The 16,669-nt window shown below is 32.3% G+C and overlaps 1 protein-coding gene across 8 annotated transcripts in view; it reads right to left on the minus strand.

Moving 5' to 3' along the window:
* Positions 1–16,669, minus strand: part of DMD (dystrophin) — a 2,091,067-nt gene that overhangs the window by 1,255,769 nt on the left and 818,629 nt on the right. For all 8 annotated transcript variants that reach the window (XM_055376532.2, XM_055376533.2, XM_055376528.2 and 5 more), the window contains exons 31-34: positions 13,263–13,373; positions 12,694–12,867; positions 9,497–9,652; positions 3,676–3,846 (exon numbers count right to left, since the gene is read on the minus strand). In XM_055376532.2, coding sequence (XP_055232507.1) covers positions 3,676–3,846; positions 9,497–9,652; positions 12,694–12,867; positions 13,263–13,373 — 612 coding nt within the window. The remainder of the gene's footprint in view (positions 1–3,675; positions 3,847–9,496; positions 9,653–12,693; positions 12,868–13,262; positions 13,374–16,669) is intronic.

A 16,669-nucleotide genomic window follows, 5' to 3' on the forward strand; every position in this document is an offset into this window, starting at 1 on the left:
CAGACCACATTGCTTTTGATTTTAATGTTAGATTCATTTTTCTCAGCTTCGTAATGTAAGAAAAACTGAATTGAACTTTAAATATGCTCATACTTTTCTAATTTAGGATAGGAAATTTCCTCGATTATATAACATGGCTAGTTAAAAACCAAAACCCTAAAACTTTTGTGTCACATGAAGACTTTATGAAATCTATATTACTATAGATTAGTAAAATCTGTATTGTTTGTAAGGTGACTTCTGATTCTCCAATTGGAGCAATGCTTCCAAATTCTTTGCTAATTTTGATCTTGAAAAGTGAATTCTAGTTTTCTCATATCACAGGAAAAACTAGTACATTTAGACTCAGTATTATCATTAACCACTATATTAATTTTCATCACACTCACTACTGGATACTTCATGCCCCCTATAAAACATTCTCACTTCACCTTTTAAATGCCATCAAGAAAGAGAGTACTACTGAGCTTTATTTTCAATAGCTTTTACAGCTAAAGTAATAGCCCAACTGTGTTTTCAAATAAATACATTCACTGAGAGATTGATACAGGTTCCTAGAGAAGTCAACATATTTAGAGTTGTCGATGGTGAGTTTTCTTTCTTCAGTTATGCTTGGCACGAAAAGGCTCAATAGCCAATTTCTCTGTGACTTGTTCAAACCCAAAACTCTATGTTAGCAAAAATTTTTAGTTACTGAAGCCTTCTAGTACTATGACATACACATGAATATGAAGCCCTGCTTTCCAATTAGATATAGGGCCAAGTATAGAAATGTATTATCAGTTAGAAACAATCTGGCTTCTTTCCAGGAAAAAGATACAGAAAATTTTTTTCTGTATTCAGAGAAAATAAATAACCGTCAAATCTCTGATGGCTAATTCTACTTAAAAGCTCAGTTGCAGGAAAGCATATTCACAGAAGGTTACATGATGTGATAATTACGTATTACATGCCTGTATAAAAATATCTCCTATAATTCATAAATATATACACCCAGTATGTATCCATACAAAATTAAAAATTAATAAAATAGAGAATCTGAAAATCTGAAAACAATTACTAGACTGCTTTAGACTTCTGCTCCAATATTTTTTCCTCTCATAGAATTGCTTTTCCTGAATGGCCCTTTAGCACTACATTTTTCTTTTGCATGGAGCCATGTAGGTAGAAAAAAATAAACATTCTTATTGTTTATTATAAGAATATGAATCAGCGTGTTATCACCTTTATGACCCTCCCATTTATTTTCTTCTGGCACTAAGTTCTAGCAAAAAGCTAACATACTACTAGTAAAGTTAAAATTATTTTAATTATTATTTTAATAATTTGGAAACTTTGGGTCTCAAAAATATGTTTACTTCTTGGTTTTGTCTGTTAGGAAGCTTGGTGCCAATTTGTGGCTTTATTGTTCCCTGTCCATTCCACCACCCATGATACATTGTGGATATATTTCTATGCATGTATTTTTTATTATTTATCTACTATAATTTTCCTTTTCCTAGTTTTCCAATTTATTTAGGTTTCTCAAGTTGTGCCATATGTATCTCTTCAAGCCACCCTAAATAATTTTTCTGGAATTTAATATATATTAAATATAATTAAGATACTTTAAGATAAAACTGATAATATTTAACTATAGTCAATGTACTTGAAATTATGCTTTGTTTGGGTAAACTAAAGGTCAAATGATCACTTCATGAGTAATTGACATTTTTATGTATTTGAATATTTGAAACTAGATGTTCAAATACTTTCATATGAAAATAAATACAATGTTCTTGGGTCAACAGAACTGGGAGAAATTCAGCAGATATAAATTAAATTGTCTAAAATTTTTAAAAATAATAAAAAAGAAATTGACTCTAGATATTCAAATTTTCTGCAGTCACATTCCAAATACTTGGAATGATCGGCAACTACATTTAATGTACTGCATTTAAATGAATTTAATTTAGTTTTTAAAAATTTGACATTTATCTTTTGAAACAGCAGATGAAACTTATAACTTGAATTAAGCTCTCCACCTACCAAGAAACCATGAGAAATGAGAATGTACTCAATAGTCATGGGGTTTCATATATGAGAGTTTGAATTTTATGTTAAAATATTAGAATGATTATCATAAATGTGACTGGCTTAGATCTGCAGGGCATATATTCTTTTATGATTGTTATTTTTAAAGAAATAATGAGAACCTTCCAAATAAATTGGTAAAAAAAAAAAAAGTTCTGTAATTCAGATGCAAATGAATATACTTTATTTGACAACTAAGAGATTTTAGGGTAAGTCATTAACAGCTTAGTGTTTGAAAAGATCTAGATAGAGTGATAAATTATCTTTATTCTATAAAGAAAGAAAATAAATGCCAGTTTTCTAAGCTTTTTCTTTTCCTACTAGATCTCACAGTAGCTTTGCTCCTTGACGTTATGAAAAATACTTTCCAGGCAGATTCAACAAGCAGACAATTCTCCAGACTATTCAAGCCTTCTATATGAGAAGGATAACCTAGAAACCTCTGCAAAGGTCATTACCTTAAAATATTTGAATGATTTCATGGTGAGGCTAATGCAAAAATACCTCAAGTAATATGTTTGAATGATAAGAAAAAATAAGGCTAATGTGAGTTTTAACCTGTATATACTGTATCTTCCTTGCTATAGTAATCTCATGTATGATCCTGAATAACTATAATTCAATATCTTATCTAACACTAAATTTATTCTGAAAGAGAAGAAAAACAATTTAATTCCCTACTATTTATTTGGAAATATTTTATGTAACAAAATATATTACTACATGTTCTCTGAATCTACATAAAGACAGTTTTCAGTTTGGGTGTCATTTATACGATTGTAAGTTTTTACATAAGGTATTGAAAATTTCCCAACTTTGAATAATCTGGATAGCCACATTGAATTAAAAATAAAGCATAAACATCTTATACATCTAGTTAATTTGGTAACTTTAAAACATCAAGTGGGTGTAAATGGCCTAACACAGTGGCAAATTTTGAGGTAAAACATGTTATCAATATCAGCTATTTTCTTTATATCAACACACTTTCAGGTAATCTGGTAATGAATAAACTTTAAAAAAAAAATACTAAGCTATGAGTCTCTTGACTAAGTTCTAAGCAGCATGAAATGATTGGCCATCAGAGAAAGGGCAAGAATTTAACAGCTAACGATTACAGGAGTCGCTGTGTCATTTGGTGATAGAAATGATAGCCCCTGCATAGACACCTTGAGATTCTTTCTGAAATGCGACTTTGGCAATATGCTAATCTTGCAAGTCCTGTCCAGCCCAACTGTCTTCAATCTCTGTGTCCTTGCCCTCTTCATGGCTGTGGGATTCATCTGGGCAGTATGGTCTTAGGCAAGCCAGTAGATTATAGGATCTCACCTCTGGACCAATTTTCAGACTAATAACCTATGTATTTCTTAAGGTCTTATTCATAATTTACTGAACTCTAAGGAAGCTTTTGGAGAGACTCCTGCTAAAGCTTACCATTGGTTTTATCATGGTCCTGAAAAGCACAGATTAATTTTTAAGAAAGGGAATATGAAACAATATTAATATTTATGCTATTATTGCTACATGTTAATACTTCCTTACAAAATCATATTATGTGTTTTCACGTATGTTCAAAATAACCTTCAGTGATATAGGTTTTACCTTTCCCCAGGCAACTTCAGAATCCAAATTACTAGGCATTCCTTCAACGGCTGATCTCTTTGTCAATTCCATATCTGTAGCTGCCAGCCATTCTGTCAAGACATTCATTTCCTTTCGCATCTTACGGGACAATTTCAAGCATTTCTCCAACTGTTGCTTTCTTTCTGTTACCTGAAAAGAATTATAATGAAATGTAATTTAGTTTACTCTTTAATTCAAATTTAGTTATAACCACTTATTTGGAACTTTTATATTTCTGTTATTTAAAATAACTATTTTCTTACACGTTTTAAAATAATATTTTATAAAAATCATATATTCTGAATATTAAGAGTGAATAAAAACTGTCTAGGGCAGATGACATCGTTTGTCCAAAAGATAGGGTCTTGTATGTCGTCATGGTAGAAAAGAAACCTATACGGATTATTCTCTAATATAAGATAATTTACGGCCAAAGTTTATGATAAATACGATGATATAAGTCAAACTGAAGATAAAACTCATTTCTCACTGAAAACTTACTGTCATTTGTCAATAATATGGCAAGAAGGTTTACAATCCTCTATATACAGGAGAGACTAGCTCATGCTGGTAAGGAATCAAAATGAAGATAGAAGATTAATTCTCTCAAAAGGTAAAAGTATTTGTGTAACACCTAGAATTCTCAACTGTATCCTCATTACATCTTTAAAGTGTCTCACATCTCCTCAAAAACAATACAGTGAATAGGTCACTTCCTCCTTAAACATAATTTTGCCATCCAATAGGGACAAAAAGATGAATGTGAAGACAATATTCATTCCCATTAATAGAAAAACTAATTACTTGATCCTGTGCTCCTGTTTTCAGTGTTTGATACCAACACCCTCAAAAGCAAATTATCCATATTCTCACATAAGAAATGAACAAATCTGTATTTCTCCACCACCTTGTCAGCTGTGCCTATATTTTGTTAAGATTTTCAGTTGGTTGGTTTAATAAAAAGCCCAGCATCTCTTTCTACTAAAGGCAGTCAAATCATCAACAAAAGCCAGATAAATTACAATTTCTTAAAGGCAGATCTTCTTGCCTCACACATCTTTAGAATACTCCTCTCTACTCCTGAAAGTTCCTTGAACAAAGAAAGGTCTCACTAAATATGCTTTATGTATTGAATAAAGGAATGAATGAAGACTTGCAAATCGTTAATTACAAGTTAGAAAATATAACTGGTATAATTTACATAAAGAGTTTATACTCTTACAAGTTGCTCCTGGTTTTCTTTTCTTTGGTATGTGTTTTCACCTTTTTTTAAAAAAAAAAAAAACCCTTGTCTGTCATGAAGCCTGGGAATCTGAACAATAGATATAAATATTTGGCTCTGCAGAAACAGCATGATGGAATGTAAGTATGTTAGGCTCTGCGATACCTAGTGGACTCTCGACTTGAGTATGATTTTTGGCAGAACACCTCATTTTTCTCAACACATCTATCAAATGGGATTACTATACTTATTAATAGAACACAGGAATATTGTGAGGGTAAAGCCAGACAAAAGTGTGAGAGAGCATGACATATTGTAACACCTCAATCCCTTCCTTTATTCTCATTATTTACATTTAGGGATGGTTCAATAAAAAACTGTGCCTGAATGTACAGAGCAAAAGCTTTATTTATGTTTATTTTACTACCTTACAGGTAAATAAAACATGGACAAGATTTGGCTTTTGTTGCTAAGAAATCTGAAAGGTAGAGTCCAGATTAATTTCAATTGTAATGGAATTGGTTAAAACAATACCACCACCACAAGTGCGTATCTGTGCATTATGCCCTAAGCCTAATAGGCACCACTGACTGATACATATATTTATGTCATATATGTGTGTGTGTGTGTGTGTATGTGTGTGTACAACCAAAATAAGAATCTAGCTATAAGCAAGAAAAACACAAAAGATGAAAATATGTATAAAGCATCTAAAATGCTACAATCGAAATAAATATTCTGGAACCTTGATAACAATTCCAATTCCAAATAATGAAATTCATTATTTTCCTTAGGAGAGGTGTGCGTACATTTAGAAAACATTTAGTTGCTGAGGCTGTAAATTCATTTTTTAAACAGATTTTCCCTTCTATTTTTTTTTCCTAAGTAAAAGCATCTGCCCTTTTGACTGCAAGAATTTTGTGTTGTAGGGGTGTGGGGGGGGGAGGGGGAAATATACTTTATGGTGTGTTTCTATGCATATTTTTCCTATGCGTTATTGGTAGAAAAATGATTCCAGATTCAATATTTCAAAGAAATTCTATCTTCCCAGAGCTAATGCAGTATTGATTTTTATTTATTTCATTTTGTTTATTTCCAACGAAATACATTTTTAAAAGACAGGAGACACTGCCATCTTAAGGAAAATTGGGTTTTATACTTTGTGTGTGTATGCGAGGAATGGATACGTTTAACAGAATGCCACCTGCAGTAAAATGTTTTAGTAGTCATTGTTTCACGAAGTTAACAATATATTTAAGGGATGATATTAGTATTGCTATTTATGTATATTTCCATAAAACTCAGAGCATAGAGAAATAAAAAGGGGTTATAGGTATTATTACATCAATGGTGCTAGCTTTAATATCTCTTAATAAATTAATTATATTTTCTCTCCCCACTCATCACCATATAAGAATACAGCGAAAAGGTAAGACAAGAAGAAACTTCTCCTCAGGAATGAAATGAATCAGCACCTTGATCTTGCACTCCCAGACTCCACACTTGCAGAAATCAATTTACCAAGTTTATTTTATTTTGTTATGGCAGCCAGACCTGATTACTCCAAAAAGGTAATGCATACTGAATTGTGGCAGACACAACCACATAAATTCTGAAGATGATTAAAATAGAAGGGTTCCTTCTTACATAAAAAGAATAAGGTAATAAAATTTCCTTTGTTACCTTTGCTTTTATTAGACAAAGTTACTGCTGTTGAAAATATTTTGAGTCAAAATGCAGACAATATTTTTATTCTCAGCCAAAGAATATAGGACTTACAGCATTTTTATAAGATGGTATTTATACATGATCCCTTAGTCACAAATGTTTCTACATCAATATTTACTTCAAAAATAAATGTTTGGCCTTTGTTTTTGCTGTATTCTGTGATACTATTAAAGTTAAATATGATTTCTTCATACACTTTTATTTTGCTTTAAGGATATTACTATGTGGCAAATGGTTAGAATAAACACAAGCTCTCAGATATGTATTTTCAGGAATAAATAGGGTTTTACATCATTATGAGAATCATTCATTTCTGAATAATAATCAACTCAGGGCACTATTATTTGTCTAATGTCACTTTTATTGCTTTAAATTCTAATTGATTTATTCTGTTATTTTATGTTAAATTTACTCTTGCAATGATTTTGTAAAAATTCCTATGACAAATAAAAAGCCCACACATAAAAAAACTCTATTTTAAAAAGTAAACTGAGAAACTCCCCTTTACCAAAATGTATATTTTCTTAATTTAGAAAATACTCATCCATACATTATTTTAGTATAAAGTCACACAGGTCAAATTATAAACTGAAAATTTGTAATTTATAACTATAACATACATTCATTTTATTAATTTAAAATTTATAATTATAAAAACAATGTCTCCAGAACTGAAGCTGTAGCATTAGGATTAATATTAGAGATTATTCAATCTCTAATACATTTGAGACTAGAGATTACCCAGTCCTTCATAATTGATGTTAAATATGAAATAATTGGCATCTATAAAAATTGATAAGCACCGGAATGAGGTATCAAGTGCAGATACAATTTTTCTGTCTGTGGTGATCTTTAAACAATGATAAATTTCTCTAGAGGATATAAAGGTATCTCATTCCAAAGGTACCTTGGTAGACCAAACGAGCAGTTGAAATGTATTTTATTTCAAGATTATCATAATGCTCTCCCATCAATTGAGTATCAGTGTTTCCTATTTTGAAACAAAGTAGGAGAATCTTTTGTCATAGGATGGCAACAAACTTGTTTAAAACATAACACATATTAATTAGAGGGTTTTTCAAATATAAAAACAAGACTATCTAAGAAAAATGGTTATTTCCAGATTTCAATTTAATTATAAAATTTACTTTCTATGGTAAGGAATTGGCAACTAATATCTTCAAGATATAACCTTCAATCTACTTTCAGGGTGAGATGCAAGAAATATGCCTCTCCTTAGCTATTTCTCAAACATGGACATTCATATTTCTGTCTAAGATGAGGTGAAAATTTTATCAGTGATGTTGTTCTATTCACTAAAGTTGAGAACCTGAGTTGTAAAAATATAACTTTTTATCCTCCAAGAAATTCAGTTCTCTCAGTCAGAATAAAATTAAAATGTTAGAAGTCCATTTTTGGAAATAGTAAGATATCCATTTATGGAAAGATATCCCATATTCGTGGATTGGAATAAATAATATTGTTAAGATGTCTGTACCACTCAAAGCAATTTACAGACTTAATGCAATCCCTATTAAAATTCCAGTGACATTTTTGGCAGATGTAGAAGAAAGAATCCCAAATTTCATTTTGAACAACAAAAGACCCAGAATAGCCAAAGAAATCTTAAGCCAAAAGAACGAAGCTGGAGGTATCATAATTACCTGATTCAAAAATATTCTATAATGCTCTAGTAATTAAAAGAGCAGGATAGTAGTATAAAAACAGACATATAGACCAAAGGAACAGAATAGAGAGCCCAAAAATAAATCCACATATTTATGATCAACTGATCAACCAAGGGGCCAAGAATACACAATGAAAAAAGGACATTCTCTTCAATAAATCGTTCTGAGAAATTGGATATCCAAATGCATGAAAATGCAATTGGACACTTATCTCACAGCATATAAAAAACCAATTCAAAATGCACTCAAGACTCAAAACCTGAACCTATAAAATGATTTGAAGAAAACAGGAAAAAGCTTCCTGACATTGTTCTGGGCAAACATTTTTTTTGGATCTGACTCCCAAAGCACAGGCAACAAGAGGAAAACTAGACGACTGTTATCGCATCAAACTAAAAAGCTTCTGCTCAGCAAAACAAACAATCAACAGAGTGAAGAGACTACTTACTATCATAATTTTAAACCATCAAAGCTCTAAATCTATACAGAATATTTGAGTTGAGCGAAGTGAGATGGAGAGATGTAGGCATCTTGAATTAGCAGTGAAGTGGAGCTGGTCATGAGACTCTGATCAGGACAATGATACAAAACTAATTACAGAGCCATAGGTCTTAACTGGCTATCCATGCTATCTTATTAGCCAAGTGTGGTAGATTTTGCAAGTCTTGGCCATATAGGGAAATAATTACTGTGTAATTTTTATACTTAATGTGGTCTCTGTGGAATATGTTAACTACATTAGACCTACATATAAATAGATACAGTTTATAATATTTACCAGTCTTCAAGTCATCACAAGTAGATATATATAATGAAAATAAGGAACACTTACAACTAAGAAACCCTTTTAGAGCTATCTGATGGACAAGGAAAAACCTCCCTGAGCGTTACATATTTTTCAATCTGAATAAGCAGAGCCTCACTGATTAATTATTGTTTCTTAATGAGAATTCCAAATCGAAATATGTGTATAGGTTTATCTTTGTGTATATGTGCGTGTATATATATACGTATATGTGTATATATATAAATATACATATATAGAGAGAGAGAGAGGTGTTTAGAATTGCTAAGACTCTAATCATACATAATTTATTGCCCGTTGCTTTACAATTTATAAGGAAAGTGGAAAGAAGTGTTTGTGGTCTCAGCATGCACACACCTTTGCTCCCAGCTCATTATAATGCAATTTCAAAGCTGTTACTCTTTCATCAAGTTCTTTGGGATTTTCCGTCTGCTTTTTCTGTACAATCTGACGTCCAGTCTTTATCACCATTTCCACTTCAGACTTCACTTCACTCAGACTTTTATACAAGTTCTAAGTTTAAACATAAAACAAAACATAATAATCAGTAGAGTTAAATTACTTCATAATATTATGAACAGAAATAAATAGAGATCCCCTTAATTGCTATTCCATTTTTGAAATTTTAATAGAGTAGCATTTTGCAGCGGTGGTCAATATCTAGCTTTTGCATTTTCTGTTGATTTAATATTTCTATTTTTAATTGTCTACACACATGCATATATGTGTAATTTGCAGCTATTCTTATTAAACAGAGAGTTAATCATATATATGTGTTTTGTGATTATATATATATATATTTAGTTCTTCAATCAAAGAACATAAATGTCAATTCTGAATTTTACATGACTTCTATTTTAAATGTTGGAGTTATATAATTCTAGCCATAAATTTGGATGAATTAATTCACTCATACATCGGGTATTTATTGAGTGGTTACTATGAAACAGATAGTATTTGAATCACTGGGAAGACAGTGGTGGCCAAAACACACACATTCACTATTGTTCTCATGGTACTTACATATTAGTAAGGTAAAGCACCTAAATTTCTACATCATAATTTTAATATATATTGTATCATATATAAGAAAGTAAGGTCATTTTCAATGTTAATTAAATTACACAACTTTATTTTCTTAAAAGTGCTGATGAAAACCAGATATAAAAATATTATTTACAATTCACGTGTACATCACAACTATAAAGCACATACATACGGTTTCACAAAACATAGGTTGCTATAAAAAAGCATCATAAGACAAGTGTCATAACTTTGGAAGACAGCTATGTTCACAGTTATACCACCAAAACCACTCCAACACCACTTGATGTCTTAATTTTGCGTTGTAGTTTTCCTAGAAATATATGTGTTTGTATGTATGTGGCCATGTATTCAAATATATTTATGTGTGTGTATATATGTATGCATGTATATATAATAGTTTACATTATGTATCTCTGCTTTAATTTGTTTATTCATAAATCTGAACTATCAGTACTTATTTTAGTATTACCAAAAAATAAACCTGCCAGTAGGTAATTGTTTTTATGGAATTAGAACAAAAATTGGGTTTAATTTATCTTTTCAGTTTAAAAGTAATGTCTAAAACAAAGCATTTTGTAAAGGCTGGACAATTATCTGATTAATGCTCCATGTATATTTCCATATTAATCCTCTTTGACAACTGATGTTAACATTCCTTCATTACTAATAATTATGACTTTTGTCTGAGTCTCCCAGATGATATTATTTACTTCATTTTACTTTTGTCTTAGAAGATATAAAAATATCTGTGTATCTGGAAACACTGAAATTAATTATTATGTTGGAAATCAACGATGCTAATTTGGAATCAGAGATTTTTCGAAACTATTTACTCTCTGAACTTCAAAAAATATAAATACTTTATTTTGATGAAGAAAGTTCCCTCAAGGTACCGTTAGCCATTAACATCGTTTCATTCAATAGGCAAGTAAAATATTTATAAACAAAGAGGAGAAATATTATTTATATTTGTGTTCATGCCAGTAAGACTTTTATAAATAGACAAACATGTCTTGAAGGCAAGACTGTAATTATGGTATACACCACAAAGCATCGTCAACAATGATAAAACTAAACAGTGTAAGGATATTCTTATGAAAGAACTGCTTCAATTGGTCCTGACAGTTAAACCAGAACCAGAAACCAATTGAGCAAGTGCCTTGAGCAGTTTCCTTTGTACTGACGCAGGGCACAGTCACAGCTTGACACAGGTGAGATTGTTTTCAGCTCATATTTACTGTTAGATACATTTTATAAGGTAACATCAGAGACCTGTTTCTAGAAAAGAACGAACAGTGCTCACTTTGCAAATATTAGTCATGAATAAGGCACTTGGGTCATTTATGCTTTCCTTTTTTTTGGCAAAATTTAAGATGGGATATGTTCCCATATATTCCTATCCTTACTCATCTAATATCAACTAACTACTTTCTATCATTTCTATTCCAAGTTTCTTTTTTGGGGGTGAGAATAATTCAAGTAATTATACCACTAAAATGCAGCTTGAATTATGAAAATATATTATTGAATAAGAATACCTCATATTTTTCACACATAAATATATGTATTTATTTTAAGATATTTGTTAAAAAGAAAAATCTTTTCCCATTCATGATATGACTACGAAGTATCTGAAGGAATCTGTTTTTCACTGATATTATGGAGTAGATGTAGAAACAATACTTAAAATATCAAGTACTAAATAGACTCATTTTCCCTTTAATAACATTCTGTGTTTTCATTGTATGTGACTTTCCACTCCAATGGGCGATAGTACATGTAGAGTTATAATAATACTTACGTTACTCGAGTAGATGCAATCAATACCTCAGCTTTGTTTTCAGAGGAATCATCTCAGTTGGTGAATTTCCAATAACAGCAACATAGCACACCGTTCAATATTATAAAGTTTAAATCAGATTTATACTTTAGGCTATTTGTACCTTTCCATGCCTTTTAATTCGGTGTTGTCTTGAGGCATTTCACTGTATATCCAGTACTGGTGTTTAAAGGAAAGTTATTAAAGTTTGGAATAAGAGTACCTGAATTGGAATCTTGCTTTGCCATTCACCAGCTGTTTGTCCTTAAATTCTCTCAGGTAATCTGTAGCCTTAAGAATTAAAGGTGACTTCTGGACGTCACTTAGTTTACCTGGCATCCATTATTTCTGAAGTTGTTAGGATTATTGCAACTACTGTTGTTGTTACTATTTTTAAATTAATATATTTCCTTTCTAGATTTCCATTTAAAATATATTTAAAGAATCATAAAAATTAAACACAAGCAACATCCTTTTATATTCTGCACAGTTCTTAGCAGAATTATAGACTCAAAAAAGACACACGGAATAGGCCACAATACATGTGCCAATTTTTGTTCTCAATCTTAAAATTGCATAGTATAATTATTATGGTTATCTGAAAACAATTATCTCTTATAAAAGAGCAGATACTTCTAAATGAGGAAAGTCAAGGGGTACCTGCGTATTTGCCACCAGAAATACATACCACACAATGATTTAGCTGTGACTGTACTACTTCCTGTTCCACACTCTTTGTTTCCAACGCAGGCAAGTGCATCTTCACTTCATCTAAAATCATCTTACTTTCTTGTAGACGCTGCTCAAAATTGGCTGGTTTCTGGAATAATCGAAACTTCATGGAGACATCTTGTAATTTTTTCTGTAAGGACAGTGTAAAAAGGCACTGATTTAATTTTGCCTTTCAAACAATAACTGGTCCTATTTTTATTGATAGATTTGCCTTTATTTCTGAAGATATACAGAAAAAAAAAATAAAATAAAGCAGTATTTTTCCATTCATCCAACACAGGAAAACATACATTTGGGAGAATGATTCAGTAGTTTTTTCTTAATGTTATACTAAATAAAAGGTAATTTATTAACCTATTTTATCTTTAAAATGTAGAAAGCAAAACACTCATTGTTTAGACATCAAATTGTAGTTTTCAAATAATGTCCTCAAATCCAATCTTGCCAATAATCAAGTTGTCTAATATAGACTGGAGTATAATGCCCAACGAAAACACGTTCCTTAGCTTCTGAAATAACATATACCTGTGCAACATCAATCTGAGACAGGACTCTTTGGGCAGCCTCCTTCCCCTGGTTATGTTTCTTCATTTCTTCTAAACTGATCTCATGACTTGTCAAATCAGATTGGATTTTCTGTTGGGAGGATAGCATTATTAGTCAGCATGCTCTACAAAGAACAACTAACTTTCCAAGAAGACGAAATTCAGAAACTCTCCTCAACCACCTCTATCATGTAGCTTCCTTTAAAATGACTGTAAATTGGCCAAGAGTGGTGGTTCACACCTGTAATCCTAGCACTTTGGGAGGTCGAGGCAGGGGTATCACCTAAATAGAATTATCATAAATATTTTTTACTTTCATAAATTATCCAAGTGAAATGATTTATTTCTTCCCTATGGGATTATTATGAAAAAAGCAATAATCATTTTGAGTCAATAACTATTTCAGATATAATTTTCAATAGGTAATTTATATATTATATGTAGAATTGATATGTTTTATCTTTGAAGTCACACTCAAATCGGAACAAAGACATGATGTTAATCTGTAAGATTCAGCCAACTGTGACAGGGATGAGATATAATGAGAAAATTGCATGTGGAAAATACTCAATTACCTTCTTTTTATTTTATTTTATTTTATTTTGTAGAGGCAGAGTCTTGCTATGTGACCCAGCCTGGTCCCAAACTCCTGGTCTTAAGCAATTCTCCTGTCTCAGCCTCCCACAGAGCTGTGATTACAGGCGTGAGCCACCGTGCCTGGCCTTAGTGTAGTCTACTCAGTCATTAGGTGCCATATTTCAGTTAAATTTCAGGGAAGCTATGAATCTAAGAAATGGAAGTTAAATGCCCCAAACAGGTATTGCTATTTGCCTGATAGATATTTGATGGCTTCCGGCAGATACTGATTTTGAATTTTAGATAACTATAAAACATTTCAATATTTATATATTCAATAAAGACATTTTCGATCAAGTTCTATTGTAAAGTATATTCTGCATTTAACATATGAATTTCTGAGCCAGTTATAGGCAGGGATCTCTGCAGCATATGGATACGAAAACAATACATTTATATATTTATTTCTGTCAAATCCATACAAAATCAGCTAGTGGTCAAATCATTCTAATTTAAAATTCAGTCATTATTAGATTATTATAATTTAGAGAAGAAACTAAATTATACCAGAGTGCCCATAACATTATCATGCAGATCATTTTGTATAACGTATATTAGTGTAAGTGAATTTACACCAATTGGAGTAAATTCTGATACATATCATTAGAAGATAACATCAGTTTTGCTTAGCAGTTTCCGGAGAGAACTATAGCCCTGAACTGAGTAATGAGAATTACACCAAGAACATGGGCTAAGTGGTTAAGGAGCTCCTTATGCAAGGTTATAAATTCACAGGTGTACCTCAGTATTATTCCTTAGAATATTAATCCTAACAATTATAGAGGGAAATTAATTATGAATTACCTAAATAGTTAGAATTCTGCCTTAAAACAAATGAGAGCAAATACGCATATAAATGTATCTTATTTTATTACCATATCGATGATCTTCATTGGTTGAATAACTACCTTGTGTGAGAAATACTGGTATGTTTCGTGAACCTAGAATCTGGGAGTAGGGATCCATCTAGGCGCATGACGTTATTTACAGAGCAAGAAACATCACAGAATCTATAAAATTTGATGGAAGTATGCAGGGTGGAGTGATGCTTGTACGGAGGATGTCATAAGGGAGTTGATGTTAAAGTAGAACTTTGAATAATTAGTAAGCATTGCTGGGAGTAACAGATGCTTTAGAGGGGTTATGGCCAGGGCCTTTCATCTTGGAAATGGTAATCCTCCTCAAAAAGGTGGGCCAGTAACAACCATGTCTGTGCCACGTAATTCTGGCCAACTCCATGTTATGGGTGATCAGAATATAGACAATGCTTGTGTTAAGAGAGAATCATCAGAATCTCTCTCAGAAAATTAGAATTGACAGAAGAGTCTGGTCAAACTGTGAGTGCTTCGAATTGTGTCACATATACTAGCAAATTGTGCTTATGAAGTCCCTAGTTTGCAGAGTGGATTGAGGAAGAGCAAAGGTCCATGAACAGAGAGAGAAGAAAGAAGTAGATGCATAGGGAGTGAGGTGGTAACAAAAACACTGATGGCTTCCAATAAAAGGCTGCGGTATGGCTTTATTTATTTATTTATTTATCTATTTATTTATTTATTTATTTTTTGACATGGAGTCTCGCTCTGTCACCCAGGCTGGAATGCAATAGCACGATCTTGGCTCACTGCAACCTCCGCCTCCCAGGTTCAAGCGATTCTCCTGCCTCAGCCACCCAAGTAGCTGCGATTACAGGTGCCCACCACCATGCTCAGCTAATTTTTATATTTTTTTAGTAGCGACAGGGTTTTACCATGTTGGTCAGGATGGTCTCGAATGCCTGACCTCAGGTGATACACCCGCCTCGGCTTCCCAAAGTGCTGGGATTACAGGTGTGAGCCACCGTGCCCAGCCCGTAGATAGCATTTTCGAAAGAGGGCTGCAATAATAGCTCCCACAGCACATGCTCCTCTTACCACTCCCTCATCAAGAGGTGAAGTTTATTTCTTCAGCTCCTTAAATCTGGGTTGGCTCTTTGACTGCTTTGACCAATAGAATATAGTCCAAGTGCCAGTTATGGCAAAAGTCCTTAAGTGGCCTGGCAGCTTCCACGTCTATCTTTTTAGAACAGTCACTCTTAGGGTGCTCCCTTTTAGAATCCATCCAACATATTATGCTCTGAGAAAGCTAAGTAACATCGAAAGGCCATGGATAAGTGCTTCAGCAACAATCACAAGTAGGCTTTCAGCCAACAACTGCTAGGCATGTGAGTGAGTGATCTTGGACGTTCAGCCCAGTTGAGCTTTCAGGTTACTATAGTATCAGCCAACAATGGACTAAAATCACATAAGAAACCCCAAAAGAGAACCATCCAGGTGAGCTTTCTCAACACGCAAAACCATTAGTGGGAATAATAAATGGCTATCATAAATAACCAAAACACGGGCATTAGTCCCTTCTTGAGTCAAAACTTTATTACTGCCCTTGGATTCTATGAAACATTCCTGTTTCCATATGAAAAACCTTTCTCTCTCATTTGTTTTGCTTTAGTTACTTCAATTTTGTTACTTCTAAATGAGAGTCCTAAATACTGTATATGCATAATGGATATGCAAGGATATAGGAGTTGTAAAAACAAAAGCATTTCTGGTTGAAGAGAGACAAGGTGTGGAGACAGGGCACTGAAAAGCATAAGGAGTTTGGCAAAAATATAACAAGAAATGTAAGTAGAAATCAGGTATTAAATAACTTTATGTCCCAAATGAATGGTTACCACTATTTTGATCACGAAGATAAATTTCAAAATTTGAAATTGAT

This window comes from Gorilla gorilla, chromosome X, assembly GCF_029281585.2.
Source record: "Gorilla gorilla gorilla isolate KB3781 chromosome X, NHGRI_mGorGor1-v2.1_pri, whole genome shotgun sequence".
Taxonomy (NCBI): Eukaryota; Metazoa; Chordata; class Mammalia; order Primates; family Hominidae; genus Gorilla; species Gorilla gorilla.